Source organism: Oreochromis aureus, linkage group 16, assembly GCF_013358895.1.
Source record: "Oreochromis aureus strain Israel breed Guangdong linkage group 16, ZZ_aureus, whole genome shotgun sequence".
Taxonomy (NCBI): domain Eukaryota; kingdom Metazoa; phylum Chordata; class Actinopteri; order Cichliformes; family Cichlidae; genus Oreochromis; species Oreochromis aureus.
In genome coordinates this window covers 14,183,964-14,208,083 of record NC_052957.1, presented here as the reverse complement: position 1 = coordinate 14,208,083, position 24,120 = coordinate 14,183,964, and the positions used below count along the sequence as shown (strand labels likewise).

General features: G+C 39.8%; 2 protein-coding genes across 2 annotated transcripts; one reads left to right on the top strand and one right to left on the bottom strand.

The window, feature by feature from the left end:
• The first annotated feature begins 562 nt into the window (after nucleotides 1–562).
• On the top strand, nucleotides 563–10,430 carry LOC116327033 (surface protein P113). Its single transcript, XM_039599559.1, has 14 exons — nucleotides 563–730; nucleotides 959–1,015; nucleotides 1,824–1,950; nucleotides 3,179–3,268; nucleotides 3,365–3,552; nucleotides 3,645–3,687; nucleotides 3,775–3,886; nucleotides 4,003–4,135; nucleotides 4,703–4,767; nucleotides 5,380–5,576; nucleotides 5,659–5,794; nucleotides 9,523–9,561; nucleotides 9,650–9,677; nucleotides 9,756–10,430. The coding sequence occupies exons 1-14, from the start codon at nucleotides 679–681 to the stop codon at nucleotides 9,881–9,883; spliced, it is 1,395 nt and encodes a 464-aa protein (XP_039455493.1). The 5' UTR covers nucleotides 563–678; the 3' UTR covers nucleotides 9,884–10,430.
• pfkla (phosphofructokinase, liver a) lies at nucleotides 10,070–23,748 on the bottom strand. Its single transcript, XM_031759047.2, is given in 23 exon segments — nucleotides 10,070–11,250; nucleotides 11,335–11,440; nucleotides 11,534–11,633; nucleotides 14,006–14,117; nucleotides 14,692–14,753; nucleotides 14,844–15,008; nucleotides 15,826–15,978; nucleotides 16,068–16,155; nucleotides 16,283–16,353; nucleotides 16,473–16,619; nucleotides 16,724–16,787; nucleotides 16,863–16,927; nucleotides 17,027–17,068; nucleotides 17,070–17,153; nucleotides 17,590–17,682; nucleotides 17,863–17,961; nucleotides 18,423–18,531; nucleotides 18,636–18,680; nucleotides 19,225–19,390; nucleotides 19,555–19,744; nucleotides 21,303–21,380; nucleotides 22,761–22,834; nucleotides 23,421–23,748. Coding segments are annotated over 23 exon segments (2,346 nt in total). The 5' UTR covers nucleotides 23,506–23,748; the 3' UTR covers nucleotides 10,070–11,102.
• Between the last annotated feature and the right edge of the window lie 372 nt (nucleotides 23,749–24,120).

The following is a 24,120-nucleotide window of genomic DNA, read 5'->3' as shown; positions in this document are numbered from 1 at the left end:
TGCAATTTCCGCTGCTCAATTGGCCAGATCACTCTTTTTTTTAACGCATTTTTAACATCAGTAAGACTTTTGAGCGGTATAAATGAAGGATATAAGTCACTTAAGTTGCAAAAAACTAATTGCAGCATTACTTTGGGACTGGAGCACTGTTTGTGGAAAATCACAAACTTAATCCCAAAAATTACAAATATAAGCAAATAAATGGAAAAAGAGTATACAAGGTCAAAATTTTTTTTAAAAATAAGCTCAAAGTAGCTTTTTGTGGCTAGTAGACAATAGTAAACAACACCCTGATTAAATATATGAAATGAGTAAGCTGTAATAGTGATGAACTACTGTTTTTACAGAAAATCATTTATCATTTAAAATTTTCATACAATACCAGCATAAAATTATTATTAATAATAACATATTAAAAATAATATAAAATGAATTTAATTAAATGAATTATGAATTTTAAGTTTTTCTTAAGCAAAATGTTCAATAATATGGTAGCCTTTAAAAAAAGTCAGTAGAAATAATATGAATGTTGATTCCTTTACTTATAATTGAACTAATTAAAAGTAACATTAAAACAATGTCATTTCCTGAAGAAGTCTCAGTTCCTAGCCTTTAGCTTTAGCATCAATAGCTCTGAAGAATCAGTTGATATGATAATATTAGCCTCAAAGTATAAAAATGAATGACCAGGATTCATTTGATAATATTGACCAGCTCCTGTTTCAGCTCGGTAAGTTCACTTATTCAGTTTATTACAGTTTAACAGCAGTTATTTTATCCTGGATTAGCATTAGCTTCTCAGCTGTATGACTAAATGTTAGCCACAAGCTAGGAAGCTAGCTATAAACAACATGAAAACTCAAAAGATAAAGTTAAAAAGGTTTTAGAGGTTTATTATTATTAATGTTGTTGTTATTAATATTATGAAAGATAAGTGTTATTTGTACTTTTTTTATAGCTCTTCAAACTCGGGAGCTATCTCAAAAGAAGAATGAAATTAACCAACAGATTAAAGGTATGTGTTAACGCTAATGTTGGTGTAAAGCAGTGGCTTAAGCAAGGTAATGATAAACTGGGCTAAAGACAGGCGTTTGTGTCTTTTGTTATTAGATATTAAACACCATTAAGCTTTTTTTTTTTTGTCAGTTTCAGTGAAAGAGTCCCTATTGGCCACCTTGATGTGTCCTCCCTGTTTCTGTCTACATGTTATATTATAATTAGGTCCATATTTTGTTGGACAACACCACCATTTTTGTAGTTTCACCTCTGTACGCCACAAAATCAAGTAATCAATATGTCTTTAAATCTAAAACTCTGTACTTTAATAACATTTTGCCTTGTCAATTATCACCTTGTCTGTTTGTTTACCGTTTGTTTCTCAAGCCCATTTCTATTTAGTTTTTCTTGTTTTGTTTATGGTTTTTTTTTACTGTTTCTGTTTTTGGATCAATGACTAAAGGTTTTTTTGTTGTTGCCTGTGGGTCCAGTCTCTAGCATTTTATGATACTAAAGCTATAAAAATAATAAGTGGCAGTATCCTCTTTTTAATATCTGGTTACCATGTCTTGAGTCATTTAAAAACATTGTCCATTCATTCCCTTGTATAAGGTCCTGATTGATGAAGTACTGATTGATCAGGTTTCCCATTGAGTACACTTCCAACCACCTAACTAGCCTTAAGGGATTACATTTTAAAGTGATAGTGTCCTTTTAAATTTCCTTATCAGCTATTAACAGAAGCACAGTGTTGGGGAATCCTATGTCATGAACTTTGTCTTTTAATATAAGATTATTGTGTGCTGTGTTAATGTGTTTGGCAACAGTTTCCAGAGACAACATTGCTGAGAAGAAGTCTTACATTGAAGCAATCAACAGAAATATTGGGCAACTTGAAGAGGAAATCAGTGTGAAACAGAGCACTGTAACACGTAATAAAGCAAATGCAAAAAGGTACAGCATTGTGTAAAATTAGATAGGAAATACATGTGCCAAACTGTGATGGATTGCGGCGCAGGAAGATTGTGCAAAAGTGTTGATCCACCTTTCATTTCTTTATATTTTGAGCCAGACTTTCTTGTGATTTTTAAAGTGGTCTTGAGTATTATTTCTCCAGGATTTCTGAAGGTCTTTTAAAGTTTTTCTTTGGACATTTGGATGCTTTTTCACTCATTTTCAATCTAGTCCTTGTTCATGACCAATGTTTTTTTGTTGTTGTTGTTTCCATCTTTATTAACGCTGCCACTTAAGACTGACCTGTGAATCATTCAAGCATAAAAATGCATCTAAATCAAGGAATGAACCAGTATTTTGTCTGCACATAACAGATAACGTAGCAAGGAAGCCATTTTAAACTGTATTTTTAGGCACTTTTTAATTAGCATCCTGCCCTAAAAACATATAATTTACTCCCATTTCTTGAGTTGAATCTACAAAAAATGGCAAAGATAACTCAGTTTGATAGAAATTAAATAGCATTTTGCACCAACAATGATTCCCAAAGAGCTTAGCTGAAAACTTGGGATATCTCAGGATGGTTCTTAAAAAGAAATAATAGAAAACAAGACAAGTGGATGATAGAAGAAGTGATGGAAACATTAAAAAACTACAGATAAACAGGATCTCAAAGTCCTATCCCTGAGAAATAGAGAAAAGAGAAAAGTCCAGTAAAGACTTGGCACAGGACCTGAGAGATAGATCTCATCCATCTACTGTTCACTGAAACCAAACAAAATTGGTCTCACTGGAAGGATGGTCGCAAGAAGCCATTCCTAAGAAGTGGTATGCCAAATTACACAGGACTGGACTGAAAATCGGGCAACAGGGTCTTATGTAGTGATGAATCCCATTAGTTTAAATTGTTGTCAGTATGTACAGAGGAGGTCAGTCAAATGTCTACAGCCAGCTATAACACACGGTTAAGGCTGGATGATGGTTTGAGGCTCCATTTCAGCCTGTGTTGTTATCAAAACTGGTGAAGTAATGAACAAAGGACACTCCCATCAAATTTTGATCCATCGTGCATTATCCCCTAGAAAGCCTGTGATTGGGAACAGCTTCATTTTTTTGTTAGTTCTTTTGTAAGTTCTAAAAAAAGTCTAGCGCTTAATGTAATGTAGCAAGTGACAGAGTAAAAGTAAATAACCTACAGAGTACCTGCTTGTCTTTTATATAAATATAGGATGAAGGCGACTAACGGCCTGCTTCTTCAATATGAGCAGACGTTGAAAGCAGAACTGGAAAAAAGAAAAGCCAACTACAACCATGACACGTGGGTTCATTTAGCAGCCTTATGTTTGTGTGTTGGAAATACATTTGTGTGTTGGAAACAAACATGTTAAATGTTCTTTATTTATTACCTAAACAGGCAGGTCTTTCAAGAAAGAATTGCAAGCTACAGAAAGATTTTCCAGGAGCATAAAGAATATTATTTACAAAACCCTCTTGCTGAAAAGTTCCTCGTGCTGAAGGCTGAAAAAGACGAAATTGAATGTAGGATCAAGGCTTGGGATGGACAAATAACAATGAAGCAGAAGGAGCTGGACCATCTTACTGGTGATAAACCTTTCGTATCTTTGAGCTTTGCTCTGTTAGAGCTGAACGTTTTACAGCTTGTTATACAGTCCCTTAAATTTTTGTCCGAACAGGTCCAGTAGTTACTTCATTTTCCACCGAGAAACTTCCAGATAGGTATTTTAGTGAATCACTCACAAAGAATAATCACATAGCTTCCAGCAATGGTCATTTCTGACTGGTTGAGCCCATTTTTGTTTCTAGTGCTTTTGGTTTGCAGCCTGTAACAGAACAAGAGAATGGATTTGATCATCAGACAGCCAGGGACAGTGAGCCTTCCACTGACATCTCCTCTCTGCATCTCAATCAGACAAGGGTACAGATTTAGCATTTTATTAAATGCATCTAAACACTGGCAAGCAATCATGAAAGGCAGTTAAAGCTGTTCCTGTTAAAACTTCACACTTTGATAAATATGAGCATTTGTTACAGAGTGGTCATAAAACATCTGATGAAGAGGCAAATGCTGAAGAGATTCATGAGGAAAACATCCAGGATTTACCCACCTGTAGTACTTCCCCAGAGAAAGGAAGTGAGGAGCTGTGGTCCAGTCAACAGTTTTGTGGTGAGTCATATACTGAAGGGTGTATGGGGAGGGGGGCACTCCCATTAAAGGGGACATTATTTGACTCTTCTTACTCATAAAATAGATCGATTGATTGCTGTCTAATTCAGTCTATGTCTTTGGGTGACAAAGAAATATGTAAAGTAAAGATAAAAAGGACTAGAGATAAGAAAAGGGCAATCACAAGCTTTCTTTTTTAAACCAGAGAGAAAATCTTGTGTTTTTTAACTCTTCACTACTGAGAAATTTCATTTTTTTTAAAAAAGGGTCCACACACAAATGACATATTCTGTGAAGAGAACCGTCCTGTTTTGTAATTACAGGGCAGTCTGTGCAATTACCGAGATGTTTTTACAAATCTATTTCTTAAAATTTAATCCCAAACAGTCGTCATCATCTAGCCAGATTAAGATCACCATGGTAACTTATTTGACACTAAAAAACTCAGACTCGACATAACTCACTAACCTGTTAATCTGGCTTTGTGGTGCACCTCTCTGGTGTCATGAGTTTAGTTTGAATGATCATGTTAATCAAACCACATGAACAGAATATTTGCTTTTTCAGACCAGAATCAGCCAGAGAACATGCACACTGAGGAGCAGGAAGAGGAAACTTCACAAGAACACCAGGTTTTCTGATTTTTAGTTTACTATACTTGCCATTTCTGCTAATACACCTAAACCAATTAATCAAACAAATTTGCCAAATGTATTACTTTTCTTTTTTCTTGTTATTTCTTCTTGCTGTCCTAGTTTACCTTGCAAATACTAGTTTTAAGGTCTCCAAAGCAGCGTGTGTTATAAATAGGTAGTTGCTTGCCATTGAGGAAGGAATTAAAGGCATTCCACAGTTTTGTATGCCTTTACTATAAGCTGCACTGCTTATCATATAGAAACCTAGCACAGGATTAGAAATTGCCACTGTTTGTCAGAAACCTACATGAAAAGCTGGGGTTGTAGGGTTTACAAGGTAATCTAACAATAGACCGTAATGTGCTGTTTTTTGGGAATGTAGTCCAGAGCCTGGCAAGTATGATTTTGACATTTTTATCAATGAAATACAATTTTTTAAGACTTTTAACAATCTATTCTACTGTATCGGAGAAGTTTAGAGGCCGTGTGTGTTTCCAGAAAAATCTCAAGTTGCTATAGTCACTCCACAGAACAGTATTGCCACAGTGGAAAACCCACTTTTACAGGTATCCATCCTAACTGTTGGAAATGCTTTGACCCACTCGACAGGAGAAGCTGCCCACAGTTTTCTATGCAGAGGAGATTTTTGAGAGTGAGATGGAGAAGGGAGCAGCTACACATAAAGAGCAGCCACCACACGACAAGGACGATGAGGAACTCGCTACTTCTTCTCAGCCTCTATCTCTGGAGACTGATCCTCAGTCAAAAATGACAATTGCGTCTTCAACCCCGACATTCTCATTTAAGTAAGACTTTGGATGAGTGGTCTGATGCTTTGAATTACACTCACTCAAGTCCTGACAACTGGTTTTCGTGTGTTCACTGTAGCTTTAGCCCAGCCAGTTCCAAAGATCAAGGGAGCTCTGAGACCAAATCTCCAGCTTTCTTGTTCTCTCTGAACTCTGATCCCAACACACCAGGCTTTCCTGGATTTGGATTTGATGTGGGCTCATCACAGGAGGAGGTGAGGAATAAATGATCTCACAGAAATCACTGTGTGTGTGTGTGTGTGTTTAGGCATCCAGCTCATGGTAGTCTTACAGGCTTGAGTTTAGGGAAACTGGACGTCCTTTTTGGTTCATGACGATGTTTTATTTCCCATCCAAGAGGCTGTGTTAGTTCTAAAATGTTAAACTTTCTACTTATAATGCAGTCTTGAGATTACTGGTGTTTTCAGCTGAGGTTATTATAGTTAAATCAAATCAAAATAGATCACTTTTATTGTCACATCACGTGCAGGTACACTGGTACCGCACATGTGAGTGAAATTCGTGGGTGCAAGCTTCACAAGCAACAGTGGTGTGCTACAGCTAAACTAAAAGCTAAAAAAAATTAAAACTAACAGAAACAATTTTGTGAACTTGGAAAATAAAGTAAAACAAGATAAAAAAAAAAAAGAGGAATAAATAAGGAAAAGGAAATAAGGACATATCCTTAGTTTTTGGCAGTGGCGTGTCCAGTGGGGTGGCCTGGGGGGGCACAGGCCACCCCCCTAACCAGACTGGCCACCCCAGGTGCCACCCCGAAGCTAAAACTAAAATTCAATGAAACATCAAATGTACGATCATGTTTTCACAGTGAAGCTCAGATATCCGAGTGTAAGTGAATGCAGCATGGGCTTCTGCACTATGAGCATCACGTTAGCAAAGGTAGGAGAGCCAAGCATGAAAGAGGCACCGCAGAAAACAGTTTTTCAACGAAGATTAACAGGTTAACATAGCTGGACTGGCCATCGGGCATACCCGGCATTTGCCCGGTCGGCTGATGACTTTTTTTTTTTTTTGTAACGCCATGAACAATGAGAGGTGATGGATTGGCCAGATGCTGGCCGATGTGTAAAAATAACTCAGTTTGGTGGTGGCTATGGCGGAGCTTCCACGGAGGCCAGCAGGTGGATGAGGGAAGGGGAGGCAGGAGGAGGAGAGACCCGAGGCAGCCGCCAGTCCGATTGTCAGGTGAACTGAACTTCAGGTAAGAAGTTATGAGCTGCAGTCTATCTGGGTCAGATATAAACCAAGTTTAGGTGGAGTTTATTTTCCTTGTGCTGACTTTTTACAGTCAGTTACAATAACTCGTACAGCGTGCTAGCTAGCATGACGGAGTTTCTATACAGCTGGGTGGGTGCTATGATGTTACTGATAGTGAACTTTATTTTATTCATAAGGTTAGTACAGTTGCCAACGGCTCCTTAAAAAAGGGAATGGTCCCTCATTCAGAGACAATATTACGCGTTTCGTATTGAGCTGAGAAGAGACGCAGTTTGTCCCGTACTTCAGCTAGAATGAAAAAAAGACACAAAGCTGGATTTATTCTGTCCTTATGCTGCACAGCTGCCTCTTCTTCTCTCATTCTCTCCCCCTCTCTCTCCTGTTGCTACTTCAATCATGAAACTGATCAATGATCAGCTTTTCTCTCTTGTTTGTTTATCGCCCACTTTGTGCCAGAAAGAGGAAACTGCCGGATGTCGCACTAAACAACAGCTGCACGTTTAAGCGTGATCAGCTGTTGTTAGAATTTATTTAATATTAATTTCTAGTATCAGCTGATGTTTGCTGGAGCCACAGCTGTAAAAGCTGCTGGTCATGATGTCGGTTTGGATATGTGGTGAGAAGGAAACATGAAGATGAAACCAGGAGATGTCCTTATTGAATCATCAGAGCTGAACAGGTGATGGAGAAACAGGTTTACCTTTTAGGTGACATGAATGAGTTGAAGGGAAGTTATGAACTGTTTCTGAGAGACAAATAACACCAGGATCCTTTTCTAAGTAGCTGACAGCTGGTAACTGTGCAGGGGCGGATCTAGCAAAGTTATGCTAGGGGTGTACACACGGGTGATCACACACACAAACTACACCCTTTTTGGCTCCTACCTGAAAGCACACTGTGCGCTGTCGATCTCACGTGCTGCACAATAATGTTTAATATTTAGTATTTACTGTCATATTCCATATATCATTGTGATGTTGTTTATTCTATTACTCTCGTTTTCTTCTGCTTGTTTCTTTTTTCTTTCTCAACAGGTGATCCAGGTGATCGATATATGTATTTTTGTCTGCTTATTCTGTTGGTTTTTGGTTTTTGCCCTTTTTCCCGTCCCTCTTCTCAGCTGCTGTTTTTCTTTCCTCTTTCTTTCTCCCTTTCTTTCCCCAGTCAAGTCTGTCCCATATTCAGCAAGTGAAAATAAAATAAACAATAAAGGTGAATCAAATGGACCATTACGGCAAGGCTGGGATGGTCAATTTGGTAAAGTAAATCCGTTGGGCATCTTTCTTCACCTTTAGACAATAATTCTGATGGCAAAAGAGCCAAACGGGACAGGCAAAAAAAAAAAAAAAAAGTTATGCCAGGGGGCCAGGTAGGGTATTAACAGGAAAGGGGGCACAAAGAAATACTTTTCTTTCTTATTCTCATTTAAAATATCTAGCTTTTATTAAATAATTATCTGATTCTTGCGAAAAAAGTTTTTATCTGACGTAAAATGTATAGAAATCATACATATACCAAAGGACAGTGTACATCACTGTCACAACAGCGCTTTGTTTTTTCATTCAAAGGCTTTATGGCTTTTAATACCTGGTGGGCCGGTCTGTAGTCAAAATGCCCGATTTTTGTCCCAGTCCAGCCCTGCAGGTTAATACTGGCAGTGTCACCATACCAGCTGACTGTATTACATCATCAGCCAGTGTTGTTCTTTATACATCAGTATTACCAAAGTTTACCATAAGGCAGCATAGAAAGTATTTACTTGCTTTCAGGTTTTATTCAAATGTTAGTCTTTCCAGTTGTTTCCCCACTTTTTCCCTGTTTCAAAATCAAACACCAATTTTTGAGAAGATTATCTTCTTTTTTTAATAGGCAGATTAAGTTTTGCATTGACATTGGCTAATTTGCCAACTGTATGTCAAAAATGTTCGTATTTTAATATTCAAAAATGTTTTTGCCCAAAACATATGTGCACTATATGTCAGTAAAAATACTATGCAAATATTGCTGTCCTTGAATGCTGACTAAACACTTAACGGTTGGTAGAATTTTTTTTAACATTATCTGCCAATTACATCTGCCACCCTTCTCCAAATCTGTGCCCCTACCTGGCCCCCCCAACAAAAATTTTCTAGACACGCCACTGGTTTTTGGTATCTGTTACTTTGGTAAAAATGTTACTATAGCTTTCCCAATGAGGCATTGTTGGATGCGTTTTCCTAAACATTGCTTCTGACATATGGCCTCCTTATACAATAATAATTAAAAAGACTAAAACTAACACTGAAACTAATAAAAAGTAAATTAAATCCAAACTTTTTATTGTTTTCATACAATAAAAACTACACTGAAACAAAACTCTGGAAAATAAATGAATGAAATAACAATGAAAACTGATTATAAAGTACAAAACTATTATTAACTCTGGTTTCAACCACCACTCACACCGTGACCCATGTGGGAGGGCCAGTGTTTTGCAGAGAATTCACACCATTGCTTCTGTGACCTTTAACACCCCTTATTACAGGATGGCCCAGCAACTCTCAGGACCAACTCCGGGAGGCTAAATATGTCAGATTCCTCTTGGATAAGGCTTGAAACTTTCTCATGAACCAAAAAATCCCCCAAAACGTCCAGTTGCCTTCAACAATTAAGACAGAAAACAGTATTTTCCTGCTTTTGGAATTACCTCCAGGTTTCTTTGCAGGACTTTTTCGGTTTCACTGGATCTTTGTTCACTGAGAAGGTAATGTTTTTTTCACTGAAAGCCTTCTCTACTTCATGTCGTCTCAGTTTTGGAACAAAAATACTAAACTGTGATTAACCGTTTCTAGAAAACCGCTGAATCTAAATCTTCAAGCAGTAAGTATCAAACCACAATGTGTTTGTGTGGTGTGTGTCGCTTTGGACCACTGATGTGTGCTGTATATGATTTTACAGGCCCTCAATTCCTGTTTGACCAACCAGAGACATGTGAGGACTTCCGGTTTGCTTTTGCCGCCAAGAGCCCTCAATCAGCTAAAAAAGAAAGTAATGGAAATGATTTTCCATTTTCATTCAACTTCTAAGAGCTGTAAAAGTGTTCCTAAGTGTTCCTTAAGTTTCTCCATCTTCATTTTCACACTAATCTTCTTATGTTGTGACATTAGCGGGAGCTAAAATAGCAACACATTCTTTGCTCTGTTGAGCGGTCATTATTAATTTACAGGTTTAACCTAAAGTGAAAATTCAAACAACAATTAACTGATTTCTAATAGAGTTCAATAAAATTTTATTTAAGACAGATATAGAGACTAAAGAGCAATAATACACACATAAGTTCATATTCCTTTACAGATTTCATTGTTCATGTGAAAGTTTGTGAAGTTTAGTTTGTTTACAGGTGTGTGTTCATATTTTGTTGTTTGCTGTTCAGTTTAAAAAGGCAGAAGCAGTTTTCAGTCGAACAGTATTAAAAAAAAAGAAAGAAAGACACTTAACTGGCCCCTTCAGTCACATTCAGACATTTGATGTGTTAAATAAGAGTATATAAGAGTATCTCAATAAACATTTAGTAGCTCTTATTTATAGCTAATAAAACATTCATAAAACTCTGTAATAAAACTGTTAAAAAGTTTCCTTTATCATATGATTTCTGGCTCATTCGCTCATGATTTTGGAGAGAAACCATTCATAACACCTTGCATACAGTCTTGTTTCATGGCACAGTCAGTAGTTAATCTATAAAATGTTTTGTTCAGTGGCACTCATGACTGTCTGTTGACCAGTGGTTTAAATATACAAAGCCTCCCTTGGATCTTGGCACGATAAGAAAACCTTTGTGCTGAATTCCTCGTCAAATAAATACTGGTACACAGGTGAGATCAGTGCTGGCATTTAGAAAGTATATTCATGGTCATTCAGTTTAAGAGATGGGCATGGAGTAAAGGTCCCGCCACTTATTGTACCCATACAGTATGCCCCCTAAATACACACAAACAAGTCTGGGCACAAATTGGATCATGACCAGAACTTCTCTGAGCAAATAAGAGCAACTTTAGTGCAAGAAGGAGCACACAAAACCAGTGAATCCATCAGGTTAACCAATATATCAGAGGGCAGAGCAAGGGAGTTCTGCATTTTGATGGAAAGCATTGAAATATCTTTACGTGAAAACAAGAAGTCAGGCAGTCAAATTGAAAGCCCACGCTTGTGAAGAAAGGTTACATATGATATGTGATGATGAGAATTAAAAATGAAGGGATAAAAGCTGAAAGCTGCAAAGCATGCTGCCATTTTACAGAGGGCTTAGAATCCACTGTCAATGCTGATGGAGCGTCGAGTCACATGTTCAATCTCTCCTGGGACATATTCATTGAAGCTGGTTTGGTACTTGGCCAACATCTTTAGCATGGGCCGCAGTTTTAACCACCACTCTACCTTGGGCATCCGGTGCCTTGGAGATCAAAAGGATAATAATTAATAAACAAGACAATTTGTTTTCCAAAAGCAGCACATTTTAGATTTTTGTATTACTTACTCAAAATCGGTTATTTCCTTCAGTTCAGTGACAGGGGTGAATGAGACAACCTTCCTGTTGAGGCCGATGACACATGCTGTTTCTGGTGAGTTGGCAAACACTCGCCCTGGTGGAAAAAAATTCAGTCAATACACCTGATGTTTGACTCAGGATTTCTTAACGCTCTATCAATGCCATCCACAACTTGCAGTAAACCTACCTTGTCGGTAGTTTTCAGTCAGTTTCTCTGAAAGCCACTCGATAGCTTTCACGCCCAGCTTCGTGCCAAAATTTCTATCAAAGGGAGAAGGTGCCCCGCCCTACAGCCCAAACCGAGAACAAAATGATCACATCAAAATGCCAATTGCAGTTGAGGTCAGGCATTTACATATACTCATCACGGGCATGAATGTCATGTTGATTTGGGGCTTTTAATGATTTCTTTCAATTGTTGTTTTTCCAGGAATGACGAATTGTGTGCACACATTTGAATTTATTTTTGGATTTTCTCTCCACACAAGGTCAAAAGTATACACAGGTTCAAATATATATGTACAAAAGGTTCTAAAATGGCTTTTAGCTTGGCAAGGTCAAGGACTATTAGCTTCTCGTCAATGATCATGATTGACTACAGTAGTAGTTTCTCTGCTAGAATAAAAATGTTTTTGTTTAGATTGACAATTACTCAGTACAATGGGAAGATCCAAGGAACTTAGTGACGATCTAAGAAGTATTGTCACTTGGAGCCATTTCTGACCAACAACAGATTCCAAGATTGTCAGTTCAAGTTATATGGATGTTTCACCACTTTGTCAAAGTCTGGAAGAAGATCCAAACTCACCCTCAGATGAGAAGAAATTGGTTAGGATTTTCAGGAACCACCAAGGCTCAAGCTTGCCATGAACTGGAAACTGCTGGGACACCAGCATCATTGTCCACGGTGAATCAAATTTTACAAGGCTATGAACTATAAGGGTACAGACCAAGAAAGAAGCCCTTTGTCCAAAATTGATACCTTCAAACTTGACATGGACAAGTCAAAAGCCTTCTGGATAAAAGACTTATGGTCAGTTGAGACAAAGATTGACCTTTTTTGCCACAATGAAAAGTGGTAAATTTGGAGGAGTAAAAGTGAGACTTTTGAACCTAAGAACACAGTATCAGCATCATGCTTTGGGGCTGTTTTGCTACCAGTTGTACTGGTACATTGCATAAAGTGGATGGAATAATGAAGGACGAGAACCACCTCCAACTTCTTCAACTTCATCTCAATTCAACAGCGAAATAGTTGAAATTTGGAGACAAACATGAGGACAGCATAAACCAGAAATAAAATGATAATATTCAAGGATGTTTTCATCACGTTGTAAGAGTTTGGTTCGCATTGCCGGCAATAAGTCGGACTCGTTTCCGGTGGGTGATGGGCTCCGCCAGGGCTGCCCTTTATCACCGATTCTGTTCATAATTTTTATGGACAGGATTTCTAGGCGCAGCCAAGTGGCGGAGGGCTTTCACTCGGTGGCCTCAGAATCTCATCTCTGCTTTTTGCGGATGATGTGGTTCTGATGGCTTCATCGGTGGGGGCCTCCAGCTCGCACTGGAACGGTTCGCAGCCGAGTGTGAAGCAGCGGGAATGAGGATCAGCACCTCCAAATCTGAGGCCATGGTTCTCAGCCGGAAAGGGTGGAGTGCCCACTGGGTCGGGGATGAGTTCCTGCCCCAAGTGGAGGAGTTTAAGTATCTCGGGTCTTGTTCGCAAGTGATGGGAGAAGGGAGCCGGAGATCGACAGATGGATTGGTGCTGCGGTTGCAGTGATGCGGACGCTGCACCGGTCCGTCGTGGTGAAGAGGGAGCTGAGTGTAAAAGCGAAGCTCTCAATTTACCGGTCAATCACGTCCCGACCCTCACCTATGGCCACGAGCTGTGGGTAGTGACCGAAAGAACGAGATCGCGGATACAAGCGGCGGAAATGAGCTTCCTCGAAGGGTGGCTGGCCCTCCCTTAGAGATAGGGTGAGAAGTTCGGCCATCCGGGAGGGGCTCAGAGTAGAGCCGCTGCTCCTCCACATCGAAAGGAGCCAGTTGAGGTGGTTCGGGCATCTGACAAGGATGCCCCTGGGCGCCTCCTGTGTGAGGTGTTCGGGCATGTCCCACCGGGAGGAGGCCAGGGGCAGACCCAGGACGCGCTGGAGAGATTATATCTCTCGGCTGGCCTGGGAACGCCTTGGTGTTCCCCCGGATGAGCTGGAGGAGGTGGCTGGGGAGAGGGAGGTCTGGGCTTCTCTGCTTAGGCTGCTGCCCCCGCGACCCGACCTCGGATAAAGCGGATGAGGATGGATGGATGGATGGATGTTTTCATCACCTTCTTTAACTACAGTCGGGTGTTAATTTAAAGCGTAAAGCATAGTAAAGTGGATTTAGCAAGACATCGAAACTCATTCTACCTGAACACATTCCCGAAAGCACTGTCTAGCATGTTGATTAAAAAAAAAAAAAAAAATTAATTCAAACACATGCACCCAATTGTTGTTGTTTTTTTAAGTCATTAAAGATGCTGTACAATCAATAAAAACAGAACAGTTCAAAGAAATCATTAAAAGCACAAAACAATCATGCCCATGACGAGTCTATGTAGGCCTCTGACTACAGCTCAAAGTTGGAAAACTGAAATCTGCATTTAGCAGATCCATACCTGCTGGAGGTGTCCTAACACGTTGACTCTGCAGTCAAAGATGCCCTTCCCTTCTGATGAATACAGCTTATGGATGAAATCTGTAGTGTAGTTTTCATGGCATTTTTCATTCCTGTCATAACAGAGAACATGATAAAGGAGTGCCACAGTGTTATTGGATGCAGGCTCAGCTAGACAATTATAAAAACTGATGTGGCACTTATACAATAATTATCCATAATTTTCTTCTGCTTATCCGGTATCTGGTCGCATGGGCGGGAAACTCATTTCCACCACTTAAATCCATCCATAAATACATCAATTCCTCAATTTTGTGTGCTTCACATGGAACATAGAGTGAAATAATGAGGTCAAAATACATAATACATCTTCTATGAGTAAATAGCTGCAAACTAAAACTTAGCTGTACTGTTCTACCTGAAGACAGTCCTGTGAGCGCTGCCTAATGTTGATTTTAAATCTCCCATTGTTGTTCATTTGGGATCAGATTGGTTGACTGTCAAATCGCTGCATGAGTTCCTCAATTTTTAGACTCATCAAACTATTCAATGACTTCTTGTGCCCTCATTGTAGGAAAAAGGATACATGCAATAACCCTACTCTTAATCTTCTCCCAGTGGGCGTCAGCTTTTTCCTTTAATTTGTCACTTGTTTAAATTTTGTTTACTGTATAAAATGTTACATACCTCAGGATTAGACCTCGTTGGACATCCTTCTTCATCTTTTCAGATAAGTGCTCCACATTTGTCTGCAAACAGTTCACATTATTAGAGGAAACAGTGCTATGAACATCACAAAAATGCTTTTAAACAATGTCTTTTTCTTCTTTTTCTTTTACCTTAAGGTCATGGATGCTAAAGGGGTCTTCAAAGATGTAGGCTGCATCAGCACCCACTGCTATGCCAGTAGAGGATGCCAGATATCCACAGTACCCACCCATGGTCTCCACCACAAACACTCGTCTCTTGGTCCCACTGGCAGACTGCTTGATCTTGTCACAACTCTGCAGAAGAATTTGAAATTGGGTCATGAAAAGGAGGTTTATAGCAAAGTTCTGTAAGTAGTTATTATAGTGTAGAAAGACAACACTAATGTTTAAAACAAGTTCTGACCCTGCTATCCAAATGTTACAGCAAAATCTGTGACTCAGTCCAAAAAATTTCTAGTCTTCTGTTGGCCAATTTTGGTTCACCAGCCTGAACTGTAGCCTGAGGTTTCCAGTTCTTAGCTATTTTGGTTCAAGGTTGCTTCATGGTTTGACGTGTTGTGCGTTCAGAGATGCTCTTGGTTGTAATATGATATTTTAAGATATTTTCCGTTTGGCACCATTCTCTTGAAACTCTAGAGACGGTTTTGTTGGGAAATCCAATTACATCAGCTCCTTCTGAAATACTCATATCAGCCTGTCTGGCACCATCAACCATGCCAACCATGCTTTTTTTCCCCATTCTGATGTCTACATGCCTGTTGAATTGCTGCCATGTAATTGGCGGATAACATATTTGCATTAATGAATCAGTGAGCAGGAGTACCTAGCAATGTACCCTGTGAGTGTCCGCTATTAATATAGGTTTAGAGTGATAAACTGTACCGCACTGTTTCATTTTCCATGTCTTCAAAGCTGGAAGATAACATCTCAAACACTAAACATTTCTATTTGGTTTATACACAAAATTACAATAAAAATGAACAAAAATTAAATAAACTCAAGTCTTTTAAACAGCTTAAAGGTCAAAGCAGTTGTGATTTCAAACTTAACACTGCAAAGAACAACATTCATACAGAAAGCCATACAAAAATATATTTCTGCTGAGCCCTACCTCCATTGCACAATTGACAGCAGTGTCTGTACCCACACTGAAGAAAGTTCCCGGGACATTGTTGCTAATGGTAGCAGGGATAATGACCATGGGGATGCAGAGCTCATCGTAGTGAGTCCGGGCCTCATAGATCTCAAGCACACCTTGGTACGCCTTTGAAAGTCAAAGGGATACAGGTTAATATTAACACGGTAACTTATGGCTCGAATAATTTAGATTTGACACTTTCGTGCTTCTTATACCTCAAACCCTCCAATTACAAGCAGAGCTGAGATTTCGAACTTGCTGATGGTTTCCACAATCTTCTCCAGGTGACAGTTGGGAAGAGTCCTTAGGAAGGAAATGAAACAAAACTTGTCATCAGCATATGGCAAAATCTCGTAACACCTAAGCCACTGCTGCGTTAGGTTAAGCCTTTAAGATCAGGTAAAGTGATTCACATCAGTGAAACACTCACCGTTTTGTCCCCAGCAGTGAGCTTCCTTGGCCCGTCCATCCAGCCACACTGTGCCATTCCATCTCAAACACCTGCAGACAGACGAGTTGAAGAACATTTTCCTTTCAGTCTCACACAGGTTACTGTGGAACTGCTAAAATCTAATTGTGTTAAAAATAAAAAAAAATAAAAAAATAAATCCCAGCCTCACCGCTCCATTGGCAAGTCCCAGAAAGCCGTCATTGACCCCATAGACTTTGTGTCCACGAGAGAGCCCTGACCTCACTGCCGACCTCACTGCAGCATTCATTCCTGCCGCCGGAGCTCCCACGTTCAGAATAGCAAAAGAGAAATTGCTCTGAGGAAGCATAAGTCAGACACAAAAGAGAACACCAAGATTAAATCCTGTGATCATTTCACATCATTTATGGCTTAAACTGTCTACAAGTCCTCCAGACCTACCTTAGACTGAGGAGGCTTGAGGAAAGCGAGACTCTTGTAGATGTTCCAGTTGCTCTCAAAACTCCTAAAAGTACATCATTAGTTTAGTTTTTTTAATTTGCAATAAAAACAATAAGGTGACATAAATCTAAACTCTCACCCTCCACGCAGTTTAATGGCTTCATCAAACCTCTTCTCATTCATGGCCGTCTGCACCAACTTAGTCTGCAAAGGGTGGTGCAGTAAAACCAGAGCTCAGCATCTCACTTCTGACCTGTTCTGTTCATTACAAATAAATTACACGAGGACAGTAGAGAGACTCACCATCTCCACACACTCCACCAGAGGGAGGCGGACTGCTTGGTTGGCCCGACAGGCCGATTACACAGGCGGGGGTTTCAGGAGTAGCCTCCATCAGGGCGACGACCGCTTCCACACCCAATATGCTGCTCTGGAAACACATGTGTTTGGATATATGTGCAATTTAGACAGTACTGACATTGAATACTGGGAATTAACCTTATACTAATTAGATTTTTTTTTATCTATTCAGGCAGCCTATTTTAGTATGCATCAATAGATTATTTTATTATCGGTATCAGGTCATCTTGTTGTGTATTATGCCACATACAGAAACACATCCTGTGCTAGTTTTCTTCGTGTTGGGTCTGATTGTGGCAACTTGTTAGTAGTGCAGGTTCATTGTGTTAAATTGTGTTTAATTATCATTTTAATGGTTTAATGGTCAGCCAAAAGGAACAATCAGGAATAATGGCAGAATAGCTTTGAGACACAGTTATTTTTATTAATGTCCCTGAATTTTATTACTTCAACAATATTTACAAGTTTCATGGAAAATACAATATGAAATCTGTTGTCCAGCTTACCAGTATTCTGTCAAACGCTGAGGGAATTCCTCCCCGCTGAACGTGGCCGAGTACTGTCACTCTGGTGTCATAACCCAGTCTCTTCTGCACCAGCTTAAAAACACACACATGGAAGCATTTCAGTGTTTTATGCATTTGAAAAAGCTCTCAGCAACAGCTGTCGCCAAGAAAAACCTATAGCCGACCTTTGCAGGAGTGAAATAAACAATCTATAAATCAGTATCTGATATATTCAGATTGTAGTGCTGCATTAATGTGCATTGTCTGACTTACATCTTTTATATAATTTGAGGAGATGGGCTTGCCATTTCTGTCAATGGCTCCTTCTGCGACGATTATGATGTTCATTCTCGACCCCCCACTTGTGCGGCTCTAGAAGGAAACGGGTAAAACATGTTATTGTGTCATTAAGCACAAACCTGTGTCCAAGTTAGGGTTAGAAAGTCAGAACCACTAGTGTCAAAGGAGGACCTATTTCCATCTGGAGTAATTCGTATCTGGTGAAACGGCTCTGTTTGGGAACCTTTAAAAAATGAAAACCATAAATCAGGGAGAGCTTCCTGTACTACTCTATGTACACAAAAAAAGCTGGAGGTGGCAACAGGAGAGGCAAGACTCACAGGACAGAGCTGACTTGGTTTGCACAGTGCCTTGCAGATGCACAGATGCTTGTATGACATTAGCAAACTGTCCTGCTTTCATGGCATCCCTAAACTGACACTATGCCCAATTTGTCTACTTCAAAACAGGCCAAACCTGTCATGTGAATACACACAGTGAATGTAAATCAGTATATGCATGGGGCTAACATACAGTCTGGACTTGTGTCTTACCCCCTCTAGACGGGCACACATATTGTCCTCCCAGCCCTCCTGAGGTGGAGCCTCTGGAATAAAAACCCAGTCTGCCCCTGATGCCAGAGCTGAGACTAAAGCCAAATACCTAAAGTTGTAACAAAGAATAAAAGGACAGTTAATGCATAACAAGAGCTGCATGCAGCTGCAGTGCATATGGGATAACAAAATGGGTTAAAGTGCAACTCTCACCCACAGTGCCGTCCCATCACTTCCAAAACAAATGCGCGCTGGTGGCTGTAGGAAGTACAAAACAGTTACAGTGGGGCTCTTTTCCACAAAGTATGTCAGCAAACACACAAAGAACATGCTGGTGTCTGAGAAGGCAAGTCTGGGCAAGATAGAAGTCATGCCAAAAGCCTTGAATGGTGCAGAGGACAGCATTCCATTAAGAGTTAATCATTCACTGTGCAGGTATATTCAGATAACTCTGATAGGGCTGAGATTAAGTAATGCTTAATCATTAGCATTACTCCATGTCTGTTCAAGTAACTGAATACAACTACTAAAAACCCCAAAACAACACACACGTGAAAAGCTGGAACCACAAAATGTTTGGCGTTATTAAATTGCTGACTAATCTTTTCTTGATCCGCGTGCGAAATGTTTACTATCATAAATCTGCTCCTCTGAAGTAGCACTGCGGCACATGTGGTGTGCTCGACATCTTCTTTCCTGTAACTCATTTACTAATTACTCATTTATCCAGTGACCTCGTGCAAGCCTGCTTTTATGAAACACCAGGTGCTTCGGTGCTGTTCCAAATTACCCAGCGGCTCACCTCTGTGCAGTGGTCATTATGGCGTCAATTATCTCCATGATGCGGTGCAGCGCAGAGTCGGCACCGATGGTCATGTCTGTGCCGCAGAAGTCGTTGTCTATGGAGCCGACGAGGCCCACGATGTTCAAGTTATAATGCTTCTTAGCCATAGTGTCTGTGATCCTTCCTGAATTAACACACACACACACACACACACAAGTGTTGACATTAAATAAACTCCAAACACGTTTCTGAGACTTCAACAATTACCACCCCCCCCCTTAAAAAATGACTTAGCTTCTTGTTTCTGATATGCACTCTGAGTAGTTTGATTTTCTTGAGAGACCTCACCTTTCTTTACGAGTTCATCGAGTAGATCGCTCCACTCATTGCGGAAGATGTTGGCTCCGGTAAGGCTGCCGTCGCCGCCACACACGCACAGGTTGGTGATGCCTTTCTTAACCAGGTTGAAGGCGGCGGAAACTCTGCCCTCACGCGTCATGAAGGCCTTGCAGCGGGCACTGCCTATCACGGTCCCACCCTGCAGCAGAGATGTAAAACAAGTCAAAAACCAAACTAGGGCAGACAGAATATTATCAGTGAGATTCATAAAGCAATGGTTCGCATTTTTGGTGGATACAAAATTCAAACAGCTAGTTGTGAAATAATTTGATTTTTCTCCAATTGTTTTGGTTTTGATCTCTCAAAATGCATAAACATAAACCTGGGGAGGAGGACTTGCACAACAATAGAAGGTTGGGAACCACAGGAACACACAGATTAGACTTACCTGCAAACAGGATACTCTGGCAGATAATCTGGTGGTAAACTGCCATACAATTACTACCTCACACTGAAAGACTCTGCTAACCAGGCAAGCTGCAGTTTGCATCCATGTCTGTTGGGACTCATATAAATGTAGTGAGACGTTTTGAAGGAATTTAATAAAAGTTATTCAGCATATTTACGTTTGGCCAATAAAGCTCATTCTGACGTCATATAAAAATCACATCAAAGAGCAAACAACGCTTCATATCTGGATGTGACAACTTCTAAAACATGGATGCTTCATTAGCACTTTCAACCCAGCAGTACAGGAGATCTACTATACTGGGCTCAAACACATTTTATCTACAGCCACTACAGTTTCAAGGTGGGCACCCAGCCAAAACACAGCTCAGGTATGTGAAATATGGTCACACGCTACCTCTCTTTGGCACTGGATAAAGGCTGTAAAAATAAGGGAACCTGTGGCTATTTGGATAATAAATGTCAACACTTTATCCTTTTGTTTTAAGATATTTGTATTAAATTTGTCATAATAAATGCCTGAATTATGGCAACAAATGTCCCGGTGACCTTTGATCACCAAATTCCAATCCGTTTATCCTTGAATCCAAATTGTTTGTGCCAATCTTGAAAAAAAATTAATCAGGTGTTCACAAAGCTAGAAAAGATGGCTTTCAGCAGCATACAGGCATCAAATCAATAGAAATCCTTGGGAACAACAGACAGCACATGCTTTGCAACACCTTTGCTGAATAAATTTAAGAAAACTTTTTAAAAAAAAAACAACAACAGTGGAGCCGCTTTAAAATTCACTCTGAATAGTGCAGCCTGCGTCTGATTGGGCTAAAAGCGCATGCAGCAAAGCTCCTTACCAGGTTACAACCAGTAATAGGAAGAGAAGAGACGAGAAGACATGGATGAAATAATAACAATAAAACTATAAAAAAAGAGAGAAATAGAGAAAGATTTAAGCTCAGAAAAACAACAACAAAAATTCAAATTCTTTTCAGACATAAGCCACATGAATTTTTAAGGAGATCCTTAAGGGTCTTAGAGATAGCAAAAATAGGAAACTGACAATTGATTCCTAAATTAGATCCTCCATAAATTTAACGAGTAAAATCCATGATGGCTGAATTTAATTAGCTGCTTAAGTGTCCATGTCCTGTATGGTGGCTCAGTGTCACACTGCCCATGCTTGTTATGAAAATGTCTACTCCTGAAGTGTTTTGTAGCAAAATAACTTTATTCTGTGCTGAATATCGTCTCTTATAACAGCTACCTTTAACCACAGTAATATTTTAACCTACCAGCTGAATAATGTTGGTCACACTGTGCCAATTGGCCAGTTTGATGTTGTCTCCCCCATCCACCAAGCCCTGGTAACCCTGAGGAATAGAAATTATTATGGAGGACAGTCGAGCAATAATAAAAAAACAATAATGTCAGAGTGTTCATAAGCTGCATTTATATGTAAAAGATGGCCAGAGTCAAAATAACACAGCATACTACAGGTACTTTCAACTCCTCTCTTATCTACAGGGGTTTGCCACACAGATTTTACTCCAGATGCCCTTCATTGTCCTTCATTAAGTGCCACTGCACAGCATGTTTACTCATTGTCCTCCTGCTCCATATCTTTAGACAGTGTCCCACATTTTGACTGATTTTGCAAGACACGCAGTTTTCAAAAGTCTGGCTTTTTACCCACTGCATATAAATGATTAAAATCAAATAACGGTTAACCTGTCTAGCCCGTCAGTAAAAGTTACAAGTTACCAAAAAGTCACTAGCATTGCAGAGTTTGGTGAATACGATAGAAATCACCACAAAGAAAATAAAAAGCCAATATATATTCAAAATTGTCTCCTTTTTGCAAGTTTTTTTTTTTTTGCACAGTATTTTATGTGACATAAATCATAAATCACAATCTACGAATGACACCCAAAGACTGTTACCAGACAGAACAGCAGCTGAAAAAACAGTAAAATAAGAGTAAATTGCTCAAATAGTCTGATATGGCTCATACAAGCTATTCCAATCTACGAATGACACCCAAAGACTGTTACCAGACAGAACAGCAGCTGAAATAACAGTAAAATAAGAATATAGGAGCATGTAAAAACTATCACATGACACCATACGAACAAACTTTAACTTGCTTTTATTCCTTTTGTATTTATTTACCAAGAGAGTTTGAAAAGTTGCATTCAAATACATGTCCACTTTGTCCAGTCTGGTCACCCAGTTTTCACGTCTGGAGCCTCACACTACTTTTGCAGTTGGTACTAGATTGGATAAGCCGGGGGGATGGTCTTTTTTTTTTCTGGGACGACTGCCTGTTGAGTTGCCAGGCAACAGGGAAACTGCCCTACTCAGTTCTTTATTGTTCAATAAATTAGTATTCTACTTTTGTCTACCAAAAAAAACAACTAAAAACAAAATGTACCTTGCAATAAGAAGCGATAAACTGATAATTTACTTAACTACAGCGGGTTTTTCTACCTGAGAAACCGCATACATTAGCCACGCCCTAAATAATAATGCTGAATCAAGGTAAAACAAATACAGCATTCATGTTTTGAAAGCAACTGTAAAGTGATGAGTAAAACTTCTTTATGAGTTATTTTATAGGAGTTGTCGTCTGATGAGTCGCCCCCTGCTGGCCATTACAAAGAACGTTTCATCTGTCCCACTTGGGGACTACACCTCTATCTTTATTGTCCCATTTTTTTATGCAAAGAGGGTTACATATGAAGCTTGTTTACCTCATGAATGAGATAGACCTTGGCTCCCACATAAATGCCCATCCTGGTCACAGCTCGGACGGCAGCATTCATCCCTAAATCAAGGACAAAAAGTGTTAGATCTTCCTCTTCTTGGGTCTTTGCACACAGGCTGTTGCATCACAGTTCTACATGGGGCAATCAAACGGTAAGGTGGGTATGAACTCATTATCTGTTATCTTCTCTGACCGCAGCAATAGGCAATGGAAGGCTTTGATTAGTCAGAAACAGACACACTGTGTGAGTTCAAAGGGGAGGCAGAAGGGTCTGGCCTTTAAGCAGCACTAACATCGAAGTGTTTTACACCTGAAATGCTTATAAATGGTACTGTGAAGGCATAAAGCATGGACATACAACCACATCTTAAAGTACAGCTATTATTCCACAATAGTGCAATAAATTGGATTGTCTTATAATTTCTGATGTACGAGTGCAAACATCAGATTATTGCTGCAACAGGTAAAGTAAACAAGTATTAATATAAACTCGTAGTTACTGTATGACCTTTGATCCCTCATCATCCAGCTGCTATTACGAGCTGACTACCAGCTGCTATCCCCTCAGTCCTCGACCTAGCCACATTTCCCCACCACATAAACACGGGTTCATATCCACACATATACGTTCGAGCTGTCAGATCACCTTGTGCATCTCCACCGCTGGTCAGCACTGCCATGGCTCGACCAGCGCACGTCATCTTCAGCTTCTCCAAGTCCATCAAAGACATTTTTAATCTCTTCTCCTCGCAGCTACAAAAAAAGAGAGAATCTGAAAAAAATAAAACCCGTCGGCTGGGAGAGTAAAATTAGCTCTTAGTGTCTTGATCCGAGGGAATCTAGCTGCCTCTTCCTCGTTTGCAGGTTTCTCCTCAGCAGATCGTAACTTCCAGCGGTGACACCCACAATATACAGCTGAGGGGGTATGTTTGCTCTTTTCACCCGCTCCGCCCGGAGCTGCGGTTTTCTCCACTCGCTCGTCTTCGACAATCTCCGCCTTCTCTCTGAGCCCCGAGGCTTATAACCGAAGGAAGTGCAACCAGCACGTACACCACGGGCAGGTATTCATACCGGAAGAAGGCGCAATCAGTGGAATAATACAGCAACAGAACAGAGCATGTAAAACCTCAAATCTGAAGATGTTAATGTAGTAACTTTGAGAGCCTGCCTGTCAACAGGAAGGAGAAGAGTTGGTTAAAAAGCCAACACAGTAATATTTTATAGTAAAAAATAAAAGTATACAAACTTCTGGGTATAATAAAGTATACAGTGTAGCCTCCATAGGACTACAGTAATGTGCAAAGGTCTCGAGCATCCTCTCATTCGTCTGTATTCCAAGCTTTCTT

What these genes read in the sequence shown, in the direction of transcription:
- LOC116327033 (XM_039599559.1), top strand. Translation starts at nt 679, where the DNA reads ATGAATGACCAGGATTCATTTGATAATATTGACCAGCTCCTGTTTCAG. An exon ending in GCCAACTACAACCATGACAC is followed by an intron (nt 3,269 to 3,364) that starts GTGGGTTCATTT and finishes TTACCTAAACAG; the next exon opens with GCAGGTCTTTCAAGAAAGAA. An exon ending in TGAATCTAAATCTTCAAGCA is followed by an intron (nt 9,678 to 9,755) that starts GTAAGTATCAAA and finishes ATGATTTTACAG; the next exon opens with GCCCTCAATTCCTGTTTGAC.